The 21,887-nt window shown below is 40.2% G+C and overlaps 1 protein-coding gene across 6 annotated transcripts in view; it reads right to left on the bottom strand.

Moving 5' to 3' along the window:
- Positions 1-879: 879 nt before the first annotated feature.
- Positions 880-21,887, bottom strand: part of SMARCA2 (SWI/SNF related, matrix associated, actin dependent regulator of chromatin, subfamily a, member 2) — a 160,390-nt gene continuing 139,382 nt past the window's right edge. For all 6 annotated transcript variants that reach the window (XM_028514837.2, XM_028514830.2, XM_036021708.1 and 3 more), the window contains 5 exons: positions 12,726-12,831; positions 12,208-12,309; positions 8,971-9,103; positions 3,295-3,437; positions 880-1,811 (listed from right to left, as the gene is read on the bottom strand). In XM_028514837.2, the coding sequence (XP_028370638.1) occupies positions 1,776-1,811; positions 3,295-3,437; positions 8,971-9,103; positions 12,208-12,309; positions 12,726-12,831 (520 nt within the window). In that variant the 3' untranslated portion in view covers positions 880-1,775. The remainder of the gene's footprint in view (positions 1,812-3,294; positions 3,438-8,970; positions 9,104-12,207; positions 12,310-12,725; positions 12,832-21,887) is intronic.

Below are 21,887 nucleotides of genomic sequence, written 5' to 3' on the forward strand. Positions count from 1 at the left end.
GGAAAGAAGTATTCCAAGTCATGAAAGGCAAGGACCTACATCCAAGAATACTTTATCCAGCAAAGCTTTCATTTAGAATGGAAGGGGAGATAAAGTGCTCCTCAGATAAGGCCAAGTTAAAGGAGTTCATCATCACCAAGCCCTTATTATATGAAATGTTAAAGGGACTTATCTAAGAAAAAGAAGATAAGAAACATGAACAGTAAAAAAAGACATCAAACTCACAGTTAATAACAACCACACTAAAACAAAAGAAACTAAGCAAACAAAGACAACAGGAGCAGAACCACAGAAATGGAGATCACATGAAGGGTTAGCAACAGGGAAGTGGGACGAGAAGAGAGGGGGAAAAGATATAGAGAATAAGTAGCATAGACAATAGGTAGAAAATAAGGGGAGGGCAGGAATGGTGTGGGAAATGTAGAAGCAAAAGAACTTATGACACATGGACATGAACTAAAGGGGGGGGAATGTGGGTGGGAGAGGGTGGGCAGGGGGGAGGGGAGTGAAGGGGAGAATGGGACAACTGTAATAGCATAATCAATAAAATATATTTTAAAAAAAGTTAAAATGAGTTTAATTTCTGTTGACTTGGAATAAAATAAGATTTTTCTAGTTAGTAAACAATTTAAACCATTTGCTGGGTGTGGCTTAGGTTATGGCAGTATCTCTGCTGTTGTTCAAGTTTAAAGTCACCAAAGTAGACTCCTCTTCCTTACACACACCTGGTTCATTTCATCAGACTGGCTCTCTCTCAGCCTTTTTTTCCTGACCAAATGTTCTGTAGCAAGAGCCCGTCGAGCTCTTTGCAAGAAACTGTCACTCAGGCACTAGGGTTTCAATCCTCTAGAAGTCAAAAACAAGAAGAAGAAACATTTGTTGAGCTAAATTATCTCTTTATTAGGAAAGCACCAACACCACATTCTTGGAAATTACTGGAATTTTATTTGCCTCAGGCTTATGACTTGCAACCAAAGACATTGTGCAAAGAAAGCAAAGATTAAGTACACTTTCGGGAAAAGGAGACGATCCACATTGGTAACAGAGGAGATCAGGTTGACAAAGAAAGCCATCCAATGCACTATATAGATTGCAATACTCAATAGCATGTTCAACAAAACCTTTTTTAATCAACTGCAAAAGAAAGTAAGCCATGTTTACAGTAGACATAAATCTTATACGGTTCAAAAAGCATTTTTCTTTTAGATCATAGAGCATAAAATGGAAAAATGTCTATGCAGGTGAAGTCTAACTACTGTACATTAATCACCTATTAAAGTTGCTTATATGTACCACAGTGTAAAAAAAAAATCAATACTGAACAAATAAAAATGTTGAAAATTGCCTGATGAAAAATAAAATAACCAGTGACTTTTAATGGCTTCTCCTGGTTATCAGTGCTACAAAAAGACAAAAATCTTCTCATCTGAACGGGTGATAAAACCAGGCACAATCAAACCATCACCAAATTCGACCCACCCATAGAAATATACTATCCACTCACATATTTTCCATCAAAAGCTTTATTTTGTTTGTTTTAATCTTTGAATCTTTGAGGCCCATTTGGTCACAATATGTTACAAATATTTGTGTATGTGTGCGTGTTTTTTTACACCATGATATCATATGTTTGTCTGGCACTATCCTAAAGCTAGTTTATAGATGAAGATGACATAGAAACAACCCAGGGCCCTTATGACAAATGAACTCACTGGGCAGAAATGGGAGAGGGGAGGAAGGAATTCAGCTCTACCAAGGAAAAAGGGCCGTGTTGATCACTCATCATCAGTCCCACTTGCTTCTGACTGTTCCTAAAAGTAAAAATGAAGACATAAGGCAATGAAGTTACAAGAAAAAGAAGACATTAGCTGTCAAGAAGCCATGTAGAAAACAATGACATTTTGGAAACAGTTAACCCTCCGAGCCTCTGCATTCTGTGAGAAGATGAAAAGCCACCAGAGGCAGTGATGGCCTCTCGGTGGAAAGGAGCACTCCCAGCTGGAAAGCCGGAGCAACACCCACCCCCTCTGCCAGTCTTTTCATCTCGTTCACGTTGGCATGTAGGGTTCATAGCTCATCATTTCTTTCTTTGCTTTTCTTTTTTCTACACCTCACCTACTTTACTTTCAAGCATGACTACAGGTTTTATTTATTGCTGAATTTATTGGGCTGACATTGGTTAATTAAACCATATAGGTGATAGATAGCTAGTAATTTCAATTTTCAGCATATTTTGAGAAAAAGTGCCATGTATTTGCTGTCTACTGCCTGGTAAGTCTGCTAAAGAAAACACAGTATTTTGTATGTATTTGAAAATGCTTGTGTCATGGGTTAAGGCTGGGTGGGGTGAGATGTGAATTCTGTAGCTTTTTCATCAGCCCCCAATTGCCAAAGTGCTGAAGGAAAATCAAACTAGCATACACACAAAAATGGAAAATTAACATTCCAGAAAGAAGAAAGGAGGGGGAGGGTGGGAGGGAATCTGAGGTCCTCTGAAAAGTGAAGGAAATGGAGGGTACTTCAGAAGGCAGAGTATCAGAAGTTTCTGCTCCCTTGTTGCCCGCACAGGCAGGGGCAATGCACTGGACTGAGTTAGGCTATTTGGATCTGAATTCAGCCTCTACTGTCTACTTACAGGAGCTGGAGCAAAACACATATAACCTAAGCACTGATTTATGTACTATGTTGACAGCGACATGTATCTCATGATGCTAACAGAAGCATTAGATATAGTATCATACAGAAAGGTACTCATATTGGGGCCTGGCTCCATAAATGCTGCTTGAATTTTTCCATGATTAAAAATAATGCCTCTAGGTACTTAAAAAATTCATCTTGCTTTTTTGGTATAGTGTTTTAAAAATCAACTCAGAGTCAGCACTCCGACATCCTAACACCTTTTCTTATTCTCACATCTAAGCCTTACTTCATCTAAATGTTGCTATAGACCAGGCACTACGCTGGTTGTTATGGATATAAAATATTAACTGGCCATGGAGAAAACTGCATCTCTCTGTGAGTAAGCAGTGGGAAGATGGGAAAGGGGAAAAGGAACCTTGATTTAGTGTTTTTCATTTTTTGAGGACTATTAGAAAAGCAATAAACAAAGACCAAAATTCTTTGTTATACAGCATGCAGCTCAGTTCACATCTATCAAAAATGAAGTCTCGCCAAACCTTTAACATGTTCACTTCTAGGTATTAAAGTGAAGAGCTTGGAAAAGACACGGCAATATGCGAGGGAAACAGAGGTGGAGGGATTTTCCCGGCTGCAGTGGAAGGCAGCTGCACTTACGTTGTCATCCTGCTCTTCGTCACTGTCAAAATCGCTCACGACGGGTTTGGCTTTTCCTCGATTTGGCCTTTTCTTGCCTTTTCCTTTGTCCCGACCCTTCTCATCTTTTTTATTAAGCTTGATTTTCACCTTAACAGATTTTGCTATAGCGAAAACAAAAATAGACAGCAATGAGAAATCACAGGGAAATCTGTTCGCAGGTAGATGATGAACCAGATGTCTAGGAACGTACAGACCATTCTTGACTCGTACCCATCTCCTGCCATCCTGTCTAGTTGGCGCCCCCTCCTTTCACTTGCAAACATGTCTCAGTTGGGATAATAACTTACACCATTATCTTAAATAGGCAACAAGAGGGACCTGGGTCCCATGGAGGGGAGCTGGGTCCTTTCTTGTCTGCTAATGGCTGGACAGGGATCTTCCGAAGCAGGATAATGAGGGCTGCCCTTTTTACTTTATGGGGGAGTATAGGCATTTATTTAATGGACATTTGACATTAAAAAATATAAATTAGTTTAAAGGGTAAAAAAGAGGCCAATAATTTTACTGTGTAGATAACTCCAGTTGACTTAAAAAGAAAATCCAAATAGTTAAATAATACTTTTAATAGTATAAAATGGCTCAAAAGGAAAATAAAAATGAAACACTCAAACAAATGAATATGAAAGCTTCCTTTCCCATCTCCAGTCTGTACCCTACCTGTTTTCTCTCTGGTTATTGTTTCCAGAAAAAAAGTATACATCCATACATACAAATAAATCCTGTGTGTGTATAATTTTCTCTCCACTTCTACAGAGAAAGAATATGAAGAATTCAAGTGCACACACACATGTGCTTTATGTACTTACCCCAAAGGGATCTTTATATGCCCATATTCCAGACATGTGGGACATTTCTATGTATCAACCTGAAAATTTTCTACCTGATGTGTACACTATAATGTTTTTTACCAGTCCCCTGATGATGGGTGCTAAAGTTCCCAGCTTTTTACCTCTACAGACCAAGTGCCTTAAAGCTATTTGTTGGCCTATCTTAGCAGAACCTGGGGGAGGTATGGTGCACACATCCTTATGGTAAGCTTCTAACAGTGTTCTGCTAAATCAGCCCTGAGAGACAGCATTCATTCCACTCTCACAGGGCTATTCTGAGGATGGAAATAAAAATGCTTGGAAGCGTCCAAAGTGCTATAACATAAATATAGGTGTGTATCCTGAAGTATAAGGAAAATCTGTTCCATGGCATTGTTCTGGGACAACTGTCCATAGAATATCATTTTTAGGATTTGATGATGAAATCACTGAGAATGTGGGTCTCTCATTCAAACTAGTTTTGCCAGACTATCATGTTTGGTGGGTCTCAGGAGGAATAAAATTCCTAGGAATAAACCTAACTGGAGGAGAGAGACCTGGACACTGAAAATGACAAGACATTGATGAAAAAGGCTGAAGACACCAATAAAGGGAAACATTGTAGTTCATGCTCATGAATTGAAAAGATAAACATTGTTAAAATATCCATACTACCCAATGCAATCTATAGATTCAGTGCAATCGCTATCAAAATTCCAGTGGTATTTTTCACAGAAGTAAAACAAGTAACCTTAAAATCTATATAGAAACACAAAAGATCATGAATAGCCAAAGCAATCTAGAGAGAAAAGAAGAAAGTTGGAGGCAGCATGCTCCCTGATTTCAATCTATTGGATTGGCCAAAAAGCCTGTTACCTTTTTTCTGCACAATGGCTCTACTAGGGCCTAGTTGTCTTTAACTTCACTTGAAACAATTTTGTTAGATTATAGTGTGACAGCTGTCATATCAGCATGTATTTAAAAGAAACATCAAAATTGGTGAACTTTTGTGCAGCCATTTTAATATTGATGATGGAAGAAAATATGCAACATTTTTGGCGTATTGTCTTTTATTTCAAGAAAGCTAAAAACACAACTGAAATGCAAAAAAAAGACTTGTGTAGTGTATGGAGAAGGTGCTATGACTGATCAAATGTGTCAAAAGTTATTTGTGAAGTTTCTTGGTACTATTGGCCAAATATTCCTTTGCTGTGGGGCTGTCTTATGCATTGGAAGATGTTTAGCAGCACCCCTGGCCTGTACCCACTAGAAGCCAATAGTGGGAGACAGCCAACACACTCAAAATATCCAAATCAATGAAGTTATTGGTGAAAATGAAAAATGTCTTTTATTTCATGGAAAAAACATAATGGACTTTTTGGCCAACCCAATACATTACAAAGTTATAGTAATTAAAACAGTATGATATTGGCACACAAGTAAGTGGAATAGACTAAGGAGCCCAGAAATAAGCCCACACATGTCAGTTTATGACAAAGGAGGCAAGAATACACAATGGGGAAAGGAGAGTTCTTCTATAAATGGTGTGGGAAAACAAGACAGCTGCATGCATGGGAATGAAACTAGATCACTGTCTTGTGCCCTACATGAAAATTAACTCAAAGTGGATCAAAGACATGAACATAAGACTTGAAACCATAAATTTCTAGAAGAGAACATAGGCAGTAAGCTCTCTGACATCAATCTTGGAAGTGATCAAGATTTGACACTAAAAACAAAAGCTGTGAATACAAAAATAAACAAGTGAGACTACATTAAGCTAAAAAAGTTCTTGCACAAAGGAAACCATTAACAAAATGAAAAGTTAACCTATTGAATGAGAAAATATTTGTCTCCTATATATTAGATAAAGAATTAGTCACCAGACTATATAAAAAACTCATACACCTTACTAACCAAAAACCAATAACCTGATATAGACAAAGATCTGAACGGCCATTTTTCCAGCAGGGGACCAAAAGGTACATTACGAGGTGTTCAACATCACTAACTAGGGAAATACAGATGAAAACCACGATGAGATATATTACCTCACACCTGTTAGAATGGCTGTCATCAAAAGCATAAGAAATAACAAGTGTTGGTGAGGATGTGGTGAAAGGGAACCTAGTATTTTGTTGTTGGGAATGTAAACTGGTATAGCCTCTATGAAAAATATTATGAAAGAAACTCCCAAAATTAAAAATAGAACTTGCAGCCCTGGCCAGGAGGCTCAGTTGGTTGGAGTGTCATCCATACACCAAAAATGACTGAGGGTTTGATGCCTGGTCGGGGCACATACAGGAGGCAACAGATCAATGTTTCTCTCTCACATTGATGTGTCTCTTCTTCTCTCTCCCCTTCCTCTCTAAGTCAATAAAAAGACATATCCTTAGGTGAGAATAAAAAGAACTACCAAATGATCCAGCAATTCCTTTTGGGTATTTATCAGAAGAAAATAAAACACTAACTCAAAGGTACATCCATTCCCATGTTCACTGCAACATTACTTACTAAGTGTCATCCTCAGATGAACAGATAAAGAAAATGTGATATATATATATCTAAATGGAATACATATATATATAAATGGAATACGACTCAGACACAAAAGAAAAAAAATCTTGCCATGTGCGACAACATGGATGGACCTAGAGGGCACTATGCTAAGTGAGGTAAGTCCGAGAAAGACAAATACTATATGATCTCACTTATATGGGGAAACTTAAAAACAAAAGTTTACAGATGCAGAGAATAGATCTGGTGGTTGCCAGAGGTCAAGGGGGAAGGTTGCAAGGTGTCAAAATAGGTGAAGGGTGTCAAACGGTACAAAGTCCAGTCATAAAATAAATAAGTCATAGGGTTAAGGTACAGCATGATAAGTAGAGTTCATAATAATGTATTTTACATTTTGAAATTTGCTAAGTTCTTAAAAGTTATCACAAAAAAACCCATTAATTTTCTAACTATGTATAGTGATGGGAGTTAATTAGACTAATGGTGATCATTTCACAATATATACAAATAACAAATCATGATGTTATACACCTGAAGCTAATATGATTCAGGCATACAACACTAATCATTAATATCGATGTTATATGTCTAGTACACCTTTAGAGAAAACAAAGTGTTAAGAGGAAAAGGCTCAAGAAAGTGCCAAAGAGAAGCACGGGGAAGTGGATTCTCTGCCAGGGCCCCCACTGAAAGGAATGCAGGCTGCGGACTCCCAGATTTTGCCCCAGAGACACCCATATCAAAATTGTGACTTATGGAACCAAGAAATCCTAAATTTTTGTTTTATTAAGCCACAAAGTTTGCAGCAATTTGTTATAGCAGCAGTAGGAAGTTAATACGCCAAATCTCAAGAGAGATACAAGAGGCTAAACTGACAGATGGGATGGGAGGGGAGCTATTTGAAGACAGATTAGAAATCTGGCTCTAAAAAAGGAAATATCTAGCTAAGATAATGGAGACTTATTCATCAAATGTTAGGATATTAGAACTAGGTAATAACCATATAAAATTAAAAATGGTTAAATAAATAAAAGGAGGTATCACTCAAAAGAATGAGACTGGGTATGGGGACACAGACTGTAAAGGATGTCACTCCAGCCATGTGGCAGGATGTGCACATCAGATATTTTTAAAATGTCCACAATGATTTATGGGTAAGACTGCAGGACAGCATTATTTACAATGAGACTAATACAGTTTGGTACATTAAGGAATGGTAATATAAACTGCTGCAGACAAACACTGGTTGCTATGGGAAAATGTTCACAATAAACAGATCATGCTATAAAACTGTGTATAGACAAAATCCTTGTGTATAGAAAAAGCTGGAAGGAAACTTAAAATGTTAAATGTATATTGGGTAATAAAATTATACGGATTTTCCTTTCTTAAAAAGTATTTTTCCAAGTTGTCTGTAATAAGTATGTAATTAGGAACACATCTTATAAAAGTTTTTAAAGCATATCTGTACTGTTTTACATAGCAGACCATAAACTACTGGGATTTATTACTTTGAGAGGAGGTATGGGGTGAAATCATAATTAGGTAAGAAGACATTTTAGGATTTTAAAGGCAGTTTTAACTTTTGAAGACTAAGATTATCAACCAAGGTTGGGACTAAGGTAAGACAAGAGAGGTGCTTCCCTGGGGAACAGAATTTAAAAGGGCATCGAAACTGAGTAATCAAGACACACATTCTAATGCAATGTTATAAAAAAAACTAAAAAAAAAATCAATGCCAAAAATACAAGATGAACAAAATATTAACATTTTGAATAAAGACAGGATCAGTATCTGATCCATGATGCACTAAAGAGTCCCCAGTTCCAACTCAACAGGGAGATCGTTTCCCAAAGCAGTGTTTCTGAGAACGTGGTCATGGGCCAGGCAGCAGCAGAGTCCCCAGGGAACTGTTAGAAATGCTGACTCTCAGACCCCACCTCAAGACACCAATCCAAAACCTGGGTGGAGCCCATATCAAAACCACTGTGCTAAAGAACAGGTAGGAGGTACTACCTGCAATGTTGATAGGAAATATACATTACACTGATTTTCAAAGGCAACCCCCAGGGAGCATTCGCTCTGAGCCTGCCTGTGTGCTAAGCTTTGGGGGCATGCTTATTATCTCGGTTTTCCAGAGGAGCAAACTGAGCTTGAGCCGGGTTAAGTGCACTGCCTGAGGTTGCCTGGCAAGGACACGGTAGAACGAAGACTGCAGTCCAGATCTCTAACATCTGACTTTCAGAATCTGTGAGAACACTGATGCAGGTGGTAACGGACAAAGCAAGAGGAACCAGATGCCCGAGCTGACCTTCTGACTCTGACTCCTCTTCTTCATCTTCCTCCTCCTCTTCATTGCTTTCTTCCTCACTCTCCTCCTCTTTGGCAATTTTCTGCCGTGCACTCTTAAACACCGACTGCAAGACGATGGAGTCTTCATAGATCTAAAGGGGTGAAGTGGCATCTGTTAAAAACTGCAAGCTGAGGACCCAAGATTCACAACTGTAGCGTGCGCTTCTCTTCTTTATGCAACACACCAGCTTTATTTTACATGGATTTTAGTAGAAACACCAGTGTTAGCTTTTATGCCCGCAGGAGAACACACTACTCTGATCGACACACATATTCTTATAGAAAAAAGCTCATATGCCGTTGAAATAATTTTGCTGTGTGTGCACTTGCAAACTTGGGAAAGAGGGGTTGACTTCCAAAACATATACTCTCATTTTCAATAACAGAAGTATTTTAAAAATTACATTTCTTATTTGAATTGATCTATCAAATAATGGGGCAAGGCAACCTTTTTTAAAATGCAATTCCTCTAACAAAATGGAGGCTATTTTTTATTATTGAGTTTATCAGTACCAACCAACACTATCCCAATCAATATTTTTAGTGCGTGCACATACCTGAGCACAGCCCTGTGTAGCTGCTGAGAAAAATGTAAAGTTCAGGAAAGTTCCTTTATAAAAAAGTTTAAATAAAATAGAAGTACCATATATCCAGCTATCCCACTTCTAGGCACATACCCAAAAGACTGAAAGCACGCTTGAAGAGATATTCGCACACCCACGCCTACAGCAGCAGTATTCACAATAGCCAAGAGGAGAGAGCGAACCAAATGTCCATGGATGAATGAACAGATAACAAAGTGTGGCATTACATACCAAGGAATATCATTCAGCCTTAAAAAGAAGAAAATCCTGCCACGTGCTACAACATGGATAAACCTTGAGGACATTAGCTCAGTAAAATAATAAGCCAATTACAAAAAGACAAACACTAAATGATTCCACTTACATGAAGTATCTAAAGCAGTCAAATCATAGAAATAGAAAGAGAGGTGCTGGGGAGCGGGGAGAAAGATGAGTTTTTTAATGGGAACAGAGCTTCAGTTTTACAAGATGGAAGAGTTCTGAAGATCTGCTACACAACAGTGAAGATATACTTAACATTACTGACCTATATACTTAGAAGTGGTTATGATAAATTTTGTGTTTTACCAGTTAAGCAAAAAATAAAAAACAAGTTAAATGTGATTTCTGCTAAGAACATATTCTCTTGTTGTAAAGATGAGCCACACACTGGCAACTTGTAGGGACCCCCAAACAATATAGTCCAGTAGGAGGACACAGGACCCGGGGACAGCACTGGGATGGGGCCCCTGGGTGGAACTAGCTAGAGACATCAGAGATGAGCTGGACCTTAAAGGTGGGAGGTGGGTGGGGGGGCGGCTCCATCAGGGGTGAGAAAGAAGAGGGGGCTTTTTAAGAAAGAACAAGTGAGAAAGGTGAAGAGGCAAGAATAAAAAGGATGTACCTGGGATGACACCAATGCCGACTTTCGGGCTACGATATTGGACTATGTTACACATCACTATCTTATGATGATATAAAGGACACACGGGCTCTCTCTGCACAGTATTTCTCACACCTACAGGCATATCCGGGGAGGCAGGTGTTTAAAGGACCAGTCTGACTGCACTATAAACTGTTTAGTTTGAGGAGCAGCAGGAAATGAGGCTAAAGAGTTAGGGTAATGTATGGCTTTAGAAAACAGCCGATAGAGATGAAGTTTATTCTAGAATTTGATAATCAATGGGGAACCACCAAGCTTGGCGGGCAGTAGATGGACAAGATAAGGTGGTGGTCAGAGAAAGACAAACTGCCATCCAGGATGGACTGGACTGGGAGGGAAGCCAGTGCAGAGGCCACTTCCGGTGCGCGACAGTGAGTGTGGGCAGAGAGGGAGGCTGCGGGGCTGGAAAGGGACAGGGTACTTGTCACAATGTTGCCACAGCATTATAAAGAACTCAAAAATCGACCCAGAGAGTGTTCACAGTCACTCACACAAAGATTTCTTTGTTCACTCATATTTATTCTCTGTGTCCTGGTTTTCATCTTCTCTCTCTCTGAAGAGTTTCTTGAAAATGCAAGGTTTGCTTTCAAGACCCGTTATGGTCAAGATACTAATACTGTTAATTGCAGTAAATCAGAAATGTACAGTCTGTTCAAGTCACATTCTAAAGAGTTGCTCTTCCCCAGTTTAGTGACTGGAATTGACACGAGGTCCAGAAACACAGTGGGGCAAGAGACCCAGGGAATTTAATGGTGGCCGACACTGCACTGGTTGGCAGACATATCGAAGCCTCTTGTTCTTTTTAATTCATGGGTACGAGAGCATTAGGCCAGAAAAACAGACAGGAAAATGGGAGTTGCAGCGAAAGGTGAGTGAAACTAAGGTGTAATTGAAGTGAAAGTGTCCTCCACTAGTTACAGTCAAACCTTGGTTCTCCAAGGTCTTGGTTCTTGACCAAGTTGTTCCTGGGAAAAATGTCTCAGTGGTCTAACACGACTTCGGGTCTCGGTTCTTTACTGGACAACCCTTTCGGGCTGACACGTGTACGGTCAGTCTCTCAGGAAACAAAGGAAAATCAATTTTCAAACAAATCACTTCTCAAACAATTTTCCAGAATGAATTAAGTTTGAGAACTGAGGTTCCACTGTATTTTTAATGCATTCAGTGCCACTGTATATTCTTATACTTGCTTACTTGGAGATGGGGGATAAAAAGAATTACAATTGACCTGATGAAAAGCAATTTTTTGTAAGCAATTAAGGCAATTTTTAAAATATATATATTTTTGATTTAAATCATAGTAGTTTCAACTCCTGATACATGGTCACAATCAGAAAAATGAAGGTAAATGTAATCAAATATATAATCTCTATAAAAGTCAAAATTGGACCTCCTGCCTTTAAGCATTACATCGAGTGATTTACTTCAATTCCTCCTCTAATTAAAAGCAAAGACTTTAAGGGAAGTGTGAGTAGGAGTTAGTGTAGCTATGGTACAGAATAGCTGGCATGAGTTTGAAAATGCTAAAGCTTCAATTTACTCACACAGGTAGCATAAAATATAGGCTTTTAATTTTCATTTTTCTTCTGCCAGGATAGTAGCAATGATTCAAATGTAGAAAATGAATGTTTTACTTAAAAGAACATAAGACATTTAAGGTTAAAATTTTTTCAGACAACTAAAGACAGACCTGAGATCCCTCCAAGTTGAATGTCTGCGCATTATGACAGAGAAGCATGACATCCTTCTCCAGGTCACCCAGGCTCCGGTACTTATGATTACGAATTCTTTCCTAATGAAAATTTTGGATAAAACAGAAGAAAGAAGAGGGAGAGAAAAATACACAATCATTTCTTGGTTCACAAAACCTGCTTTTCCCTTTGTCTCCTCAGCAAACAGCCCTGCCAGGGATGTGGGCCTGCACAACTCCAGGGGGCGCCATTCACAGAGCCCACCTCCCACTCATGTTCCTTCTCACAAGGGGGAAGAAGGAGCACATGATGGGAAACAGAAAGAGCAATGGGGCTGAAACTTCTTAAATAAAATACGATATAATAAAATAGGAGCTCTCAGCTTAATGATTACATCACACACATCATATAAAGGCACAAGACACCCCAACCTTTCTGGTGACAACATGCCACTGCCACCTCCTAACTATCATCATTTCAATGAATTTGTACATCTTTATTTTTTTAAAAAATCTACCTTTATTTTTTTGAAATCCACTGGTTTCCTAATCAATTCATAGTATTCTGGTAATTCTTTCCTTGAAGGTAACTGAATGAAGACTTCACTGAGCTGTCGCCCGGAACTGTAGGGTGAGGGAAACAGACACATAACAGATCATACACTACTGAGGAGAGGTTTTATTGCGTTTCATTTCAGAGAATGTCAAAAAAGCGAACTCGCATCCCATATATATTGGTGTAGGGCTCTTTATGCCAAGGAAAATTCTGCAGCTCTACTGGAGATTAACGCCTCTTCTGCGAACTTCAAAATCACATGAAAATACCGTAGGTCCCCACTGCTGTCACACATCTGAGAACTGCACTGTGGATTTCTTTTGGAGCCATTGTATCTTTTCATTTTGATGGAAACATTTATAATATCCCATCAACCAAAATTCAATTTTTTAATGACTAATAGCTGAGTTGGTAGAAAAAAAAGACTATTTCCATAATAGTCTTTTGTCTTCCTTTGTCTTCAAATTCACTTTATATTTAGAAAATATATTGGAATATACTCTGGAATCTCAAATGAAATGCTTCTATACGTACCTAGTGACTGCCTATCATTTCAGTCATGTTCCTTTTCGAGCATTTTACATACTGTGTACCTTTATGTACGTTTATTATTATCACAGCTCGTTATCTCACCTACCTGCTCCTTTGTTTGTATGGAGCAATCTGGGCAGAAAAGAACAAACACATTTAGCGAGTATGGATACCTGGTGTTTCTGGATTGGTGCTGTCCCCTCCCCCAAAGGCATGGTGGCTTTATCTGACAGCACATTAGCAGCAACGAATGCTTAGCATTTGGTAATTTTGAAACACAGGATATAAAGCAATATAAGCTCTTAACATCATTTAATATTAGAAGCAGACATGGTTAAAAGAACAAAATATACATAATTTAGATTCACAAGCCTAGTATCTGACTTGGACTATCTAGATCAATAACAGCTGGAGGGATATATGGTATAGTCATTTTTTCACAAAAATCTTGCTTCTCTTATGATGCCATCTCTATTTCCTTTGTGAAGCCAGAAATATCAAAAAAATAACCATAAATCACTGCCATGTAAATTTCAGAAGGTGATTTTAGGAGTATGCCAGAATGCTAGACGCAGCAGCAAAGAATGAGTAACAATATGCTGTTTTAATCCATAGTCCCAGTTGTATAATTAAAAAATAATCATAATGACAGTTATCATAAAAAAGGCATGCGCAGTAACTCAAATGGTTGCCTAGCAACCAGTGGGGAAAATGCTGAAGTGCAAAGGGGCCTGCATAAATTAACCGAAAATCCTCTGTCAAAGGGATGGGTGAGTTTTTCTCTTATACTGGGTCACCGTTTTATTTTTTAATGCATATAAGGGCTTCATGAATACTAAAATCGGGAGTAAACAAAGAGGTTCAAGAAGACTGTAGTTTAATAGGGAATTGGATTTTTAGATTATTGTGGCAAGAATCAAGGTGTTTTTTCTCCCACTCACAGCCACTCATATGCCTCCCACCTTCCCAGGATGAGAAATGCATTTGTACCTCCATAAATTATACCATGTAGTATATGACAAAACCTACTTTATTTACTATCACCTGCAACGTATGGCCACAATTTCTGGTCTGTTCTTTTTCTACCACTCTGAGATTTATATATACAAACATTTTACCTATTTTGAAAAGGAATATCTGAAATACAATTTATAGACACTAAGTTTTCTACTAGTGACATTTATAATTAGTATTCTGTATAATCTAGCAATAATCAGAAAGTCAGGCCTCTTTGTGATCTTGGATTTAAGACCTGACCCTCAAAGACATCTTCACGATGTCATTTTCTACATTGCCAACAGATGGTGTCATTTTTCTATTGACGGACAATGAGCACGTCTTTGCTTTGTACACCTGTGATGGACACACTGTTAACTTCAACTGTGCCACTGGTGCAGGGAGAAATGAGTATGATAAAGCTCTTTCTGACTGGGCCAAAATGGCTAAAACAATGTTGGTTTGGGTCTCTGTCCTGAGTCCAGTCATAGAAATTCTAGACCTCTAAGAAGGCAAGTTCAGAGTTATATGTGCTCATAGAGGAGGAAACTGAATGTTCTGAGACCTGGGGCCAATACTGTAAAACGAGACAAATTTATTCAGTTTCAAAACATTCCTATCCCACTTCCCTTTTTCCCCTCCTCAGAACAGAGGATGTGGGCAAAAGGAGGACCTGGATGTTGTCCAAGACAGGCTTGCTGTGGGTTTGCCAGTTCCATCACCGTTCAAATATCTCAGCCTGGCTTTTGAAGCCCTCCTCTGCTCCTTCTCTGCAAACCTGGGCTGTACTGGTGACCTGACTCTTCTGGCCAGGACACCTTCTCTCCTGTGTACCCCCAAGTACCATGGCCAATCCCCCCCCCCCCCCCCATGAAGAATTCCAAGTCTCCAGAGCTGGCCCATCTATCACTCCATGGCTGGAAGGGTGTTTATCCTTTTCCTCCATTCAAATACTTCATTACCCATCCAGAATCAAGAGCCCCTCCTCCATAAAAATGGACGGGAGAGTCCTCAATCTTGACTAATTCTGTCCCTCACTGCTCAGAACTTAATTCCTCCATGTGTGCTTCGTTTGCCCTCCTCCACACAGGCGGGAACCTTCCACTTGCAGTCTAGCTCTCCCGGTCCCTGTCAGAGGCAGTGGGTCTGACGGCCGGCTCGGGAGGAAATGCCGGGCGTTCCTGGGGGACATCCAGCTTTTCCACAACCTATAGAATGTGGGGTCAGTATGAGCCCTTACTAATGAATCGCAACAGTAACTTAGTTTTCCCTAAATTAAAGGTTAAAAAACAATAAGAAAGTGGAAGTGAAATAGCCTGATAGTTCTGAATTCTTGGCATTTCTTTCTCAAACTTAAGCCTTTTCAGTATACCTTTTCAAGTGCTTTTTTTTTTCAGTGCTGGAAAGTTCTTTTTTTTTTTTTTCAGTACAGAACAATGGACTAATTGTACAGTGGTTTGCGGAAGGTGTTCTGTTTCTGTTGAACCGCTTACCCTACCCCCAAGGTATTTTCCATTATGTCATTTTACACAATTTAAGGCCTAAGTATAAATTGTTACCTAGAAGTAAGCTCCCCATCACAAAAATGATACCCGCTCCCCTCCTCCGAAAAAGGATTCCACTGATGCTCTCTGTAACTTCAGGTCTACTGCAGACCATGATTTATCGCAGAATAAGAAACATGACCCTGATAAGGCAGGAGATGGGTGGGGGAGGAGTGTAACCTGAAATAAAAATGTAAAGGAACCCACTGCAGTTAATAGAGTTTAATGATGCTGGTGGGCAAGCACAGTTTCTCCCCCCAGAGGCCAATGGGCACAGGGACACATGGCCAGGATGTCATGCTGTGACACACAAAAGCCCTACAAGCCACTGGAAATGGCAGTTTGAAACTATGTATAGCTTCATGTATAGCTTATTCACAAAGACACACACACAAAGTTGAGGTTTACTCTGTTGTGTTTCATCTGGGAACCAATAGTTTCTCCCATAACCTCCAGAAACCCAAAGGCAATGATTTCGTATCTGTACTACAGTGATTCCCAAATGAGGACTGCATACATCAGAACATTACATCAGCTTCACTTTTGACTACAGTTTGGGTGTAGTTGGAAATGACAGATGGAAATGCCAGCTAGGAAACCCACTCCCTTAGAATAGTGGCTCTTACAGTTTCCCAACAAGCCCAAACCACAAAGATATGATGTTAGGCGAAGGTCTTTTCTTTCTTTCTTTCTTCTTTTTCTTTTCTTTTTGCTGTTTTACGATTTTTTAAATCTGCCCAACCTAATCTGTTGACAAGCATTTTTAATAATTGCTTGTGAGAAAGATTTTAACTAAAGTCAAATAAGTTTTGTTTAGTTAATCAATGTGAACATGTGGCCACCTTGCCTCTGTAAGAAAATGATGTCATAGTTTAGAATACCACTTGGAGTTGGAAGAATTCTACAGAAAAGTTAGTACAGTCCTAAAGAACCAAATGCAGGAAATCATGTAGGGAAAAAACTACAAAACTGGGTCAGCATTGGAGGGCAGTAGGTGAAAGCAAGAGGCTGCTTTTCAGGGTCAGATTCCTGTGCGATTTCTTTAATACACGCCACTTGAAAATGCTCTTAGATCCGAGGAGCACCCCACTTACCCAGAAAGACCCCAGACACCTGAGCCAGGCACAAACTAGGTGTCACAAGCACCTGTGCTCCATATTCACTACTGAGATTTCTCATGTGAAACTTATTGGGTGTTGACTGACGGTAATTCCTAACAAGCTTGGAAATCTGACTTCTCAGACTCTTGGAGCATGTATGAGATAACAGCAAAACAGACTGGGGTGGGGTAGGCTTGCTTTTGGTAGTGGAATCAGTAGCTGGCAAAAATCACCAAGGATTATGTTAAGAATATAGGTATATAATGTGCCCGAGTAATCAACAAAAACAAGGCTACATCAGGTCAATGCCAAATAAAGGCCCTGATGTACGGAGACTACAAAGGGCTTGCTCAGCTTGGTAAGAAAAGCACCAAGGCTTTATCAAGCGTCTGGAATACAATCATTCTGAAGCACAGTTTTACTTTTGGTCATCTACCCCAAGCTAAAATATAGGCACATACATGTATACATACACATGTACATTTGTGTGTGTACATATTTGTATATGCTTGTGCACGCATACACATATTTGTATGTATATGTATATATGTATGTATGCATACATAATTTTATATGTATATGCTACAGAGTCTAAAGTTATGTACTTTAAAAGTATGAGCCTTAAAGAATGGTAAAATGCTTGTTTGTTGTGACATTCACAGGAAAAAAGAACACAGGACATCACATTTTAAATGCCTGACAGCTTCAGCAGTGTTTTTAAAAAGGCATTAACTAAGGATCAGAATGACATATGCCAGAGCATAAACAAACATTAATAATAACATACTTATTCAACAAGAAGATGATTTACAATCCACCGCAATTTGGAACCATATTATCATCCATAAATAAAGTAGGTCTTAAACCATTTTACTGGGTTACCCGCTTTGAAAACATGCTGTAAGTCAAAGGTCTAATCTGATAACCTGGAGAAATGACGTCTGGGGGACCATAGGCCCCTCCTTTATCTGCATCTCCATGGACATCCTATGTCACCAGTTGGCACCTTTTAACTCTACCATATAAAGCCAAATAAATAAATAGAATGATAGAACATAATTCTATAAAATTTTTAATGTATTGCAATGGTCAGAATCTACTAGATAAAGTTTCTATTTCCTCGGAATTCTCTCATTGAACTTATTACTGCAAATCAGGGGTGCTCAGAGGGACAGGGGGTTCAGAGGGTTTTTTGTTTGTTTGAGCAAGAATTTTGAGGAGACATTTGAGAAGATGTCATTTATCACTTGACTTTTTAGAAATAGTAACTCAGAACATCTAGATGCTTCTCTCTGTCTCACTCAACATTTCATTAACAGTAGATGCAGGTATAGGATTCTGTCCACTTGTCTACACATGACGGCTAAAGGGCCAGTGCCTTCCTCGGCCAGTCACCTGGCCAGCCTTCCTCCCCTCGTCTCATACACCTGGACGTCATTCAGGACGCCTTCCTTCTGAAAGGTGAGGACCCTCTTTCCCTTCCTGTTTTGTCCTTTGATCTTTCCCTGTATCTTGACTTCATTAAGGTAAAAAAAAAATGCTTCAAAGGTTTTCACTGAATTGTGACCCCACTCAAAAGCATAAAGCTTCGGCAGGCAAAATCAAATGCCTCTCCAACTGAGCTGCAAACCCCAAGCGTCACTCTGTTAAAGGGGTGGGTCACAGCAGGCTCCGGATCCCCGCTTTCTCCTATAATGGCCCTTTTAGTAAATTCTTAAGGAAGACATATGAGGTGCAACTCTAAAGAAGCAAGGCAGATCCCCCCCCCCAAGAATATACAAGAACAGAGGGGGTGGGCAAAAGTAGGTTTACAGTTGTGAGTACATGAAATGGGGTTCATTCTGTATTATTATTAATTCCATTATTTTCCATACAAACTGTAATAACTGCTGTATTTCAGCAAAATCTATTTTTGATCAAAACACTCAGAGTTCTTTTGAGGGCAGTTTATAAGACAGTTAGAAAATGAATTTAGTTATTTCCAGCTGGGACTCCTTTCCCTCCCTCCGAGAGAAGCCATTTATGCTGGAATCGGCCTGGAGCTTCGAGAGGCAGAGACCCTGGGCTTCTGGGCCAGGCTAACGCTGGAAGCCTTGGGGAGGCCTTTTGTGCCTGGGAAAGCAAACAAACCAAGTTTATTTGTGGCCTGCCCACCTGCTGTACGTGGGTATAATTGGCTGAGCAACACAAGTGGCAAGTCACCAGGAGTCAAAGCAGCCTATTCCAGTAAACATCTGCAAGTATCAATATTTTTAATGAGGGCAAACTGAAGTGCTGGAATCCAGATTTCTCTGAGTAGATTCTCTCTGGAGTAAATGCACCTTCTGAGCTCAAAGCCAACATTTCCCAAAGTGTGCTCCTTGGAACACAAGCTTAAGGCACTGCTAACAGTCCTCCTTCAAAGGGCAGGGCAGGGCACGCTTGTCAAATGAGTTTGGGAAGCACTGGATTAAGCCAAGTTCAGCAGGTGTTTTTACAGGAAAACTTCTCAGAGCTTCTAACTGTGCTGGAAGTTCTCCAAGAAGCTACAGGGCTTGAGAGTGAGGACCACACTCTGGGAAGCATCTAGTGCATGAGGCTATGACCTCGCCAGGCTACAGCTACACAAGGTCAACTGTCGGCTTCAGGCAGAGCCCACAGTACCCGACACAGAGAATAAACGGAGCAAGGCTCTTCAGCTAGAACTAAGATTTTTCTCAAAGTGTGTCCACTTGGTCACGTTACTGTATCTTCACAGCAATTTCTCTATAATCTAACTAGGGCTATTAAGCGCAAAGGTGCTTGGGCCTGAGATCCACAGTCACAGCCCCTCTCCCACATTTAAAGAAATATGGAATGTCTGGTGTCAACATTGCTAAAAATAAATTCTGTCTAAAAGAGCTTCTTGGCTAGTCCTGAAGGGAGAGTCAATACCAACAAAATAATCACAACGTCAAGGGCTGTTAATAGCCGTGGAGAGAAATTTAGATTTCCTGGGACGGAGCACGTGGGGCTAGGGAGTTGCATCTGCACACACGCACGCACACGCCACGTTTTCATTTCACCCACATTTCTATAAATGACACCACCTTCACTTACCACTCAGGAGAGAGATCCAAGAGTTATCTTCCTCCTTGCATGCAGCCTGCCCCTAAGTCTTGGCAATCAACTTCTAAGTATGTATTCTCTTCATACCCACTGCTATGTCCCATGCCATGTCCCTCTTCCCTCATACCTGATGGCCCAGTCGCCCTGAGATATGTGTGGTCTCTAAGGGAATCCTGCTTTTCCATACCTCCATGGCAGCCCATGCACATGGGCTAAAAACCGCTGCCCCCTCCTCCCCTCCTCTGCCAGTCTACTTGAGGAATTCCCACTCCGCCCACAGCCCACTCGAAACTTTCCCCATTCCGGCCCTGTTCCTCCCCTCCCACCCTGTCCATTAATTTTATACATACACTGCATCCGTAACTACTTCATAGAGCTTTTTCTAACTATGCTTTAAGGTATTCCATTTTATTCATTTCTCTCCCATTCTCAACACTTGCACAAAGACTGAAACACAGAAAATGCCCATTGCTTCTGAACCTATGAAGAAAGGATTAAAAAAATAATTTAAAAAATGTATACATCATAATGCACCTTCTGAACATGTCCTGAACTCAGGCTTCTGGGAAAAGGAAGCATATGCAAGAGTAAGGGATGAAAAGGCTCCCCAGCTCTGAGGAAGGAAGCCTTGGCCCCTTGCTATGGCTCTGGAAATTCCAGTTCAAACATGTCTCCAGTGAAAATGGATTTATCCAGGTGCCAACTACCTGCAGTCATACTGTTTCCTGAAAAAGCCTGGGCATGACATCGGAGGCTCACAATAACCTTTAAAGTTATTAATCCACTTTCCATGGTCACATGACCATTTTGATGGAAGGGGAGAAGAGCTTATGTGCATCCTCGTTCGCTGGGCTGGGGGTTTAGCCTCTGCATCACACCATGCAGACCCCAAAGCCTCCTTTCTGCGTTGAGGGGGTGGAAGTGTTATCCCAAGTTGGTTCATTATCTAAACTGCCCACACTAACTAACTATGTCAAGCATTGACTGTTTCAGTCCTGAAATTCAAATCCAAACTGAGTTCTTTCTCAGAGTGCCAAAACCAGAACACAATTCTTCACAATTCTTGAGATCTCTCAGGACACTCTATGGATGGTGTGTCTGGCTTCCAGGATTGATAACTGTTCATTGAACACCAATAGAAAATGTTTTTTAAAAAGACAATCTTGTTCAACAGTTTCATCTCCACCCAGATGTAGGCAGGTACACATCACTCCCACTTTTAGCCTCCTTCCACAAAGGAGAATGCCACAACTGGTGACCAGTACTCATTCTGAAATACAAGACAGTTTCCGCTCTTTTTCCTCCTTGCCGTAATTCAGATCCTATTCTAGTGGGGGAAAATGCCATAAAGCACATTCTTGGGTCAACTAACAAACATGGACTACAGATGGTAAAGTATTATACTGACACTTTTTAAAGGTACAGGCTAACTGTACGTTCTAAACGTGTTACTAACAACCCCCGGCCCTGGTGAATCAGGCAAAACCCTCTCTCCCTCTCAATCAGCATCATTTTATTCTCACAAGATCTCTAGGAGAAAAGCATTTCTACTTTCCACCCGACAGAAGCACAGGCACACAAATGTTAAACAGATTGGTTATGGACACTTAGGACTATAGGTGACAGGCAGGCCCGCCCAGGAGTCACGCCCTGAACGCAACCCAGAGTGCAAATGCTCGGCGCGCCACAAGTTAGCTCCAGAACGCCAGACACCTCGCCCTGCAGGACATCCGGTGCCAGGGTGTTGGACACTGAGCTTCTAAAGCAAGACACACAAAGTGAAGAGGCCCGCAGGATGTCAGACAGAAGCTGCGCCGAAAGGGTGGGGAAACCACAGAAACCCACGTCCGAGGTGCGGCAGGGAGG

This window comes from Phyllostomus discolor, chromosome 3, assembly GCF_004126475.2.
Source record: "Phyllostomus discolor isolate MPI-MPIP mPhyDis1 chromosome 3, mPhyDis1.pri.v3, whole genome shotgun sequence".
NCBI lineage: Eukaryota > Metazoa > Chordata > Mammalia > Chiroptera > Phyllostomidae > Phyllostomus > Phyllostomus discolor.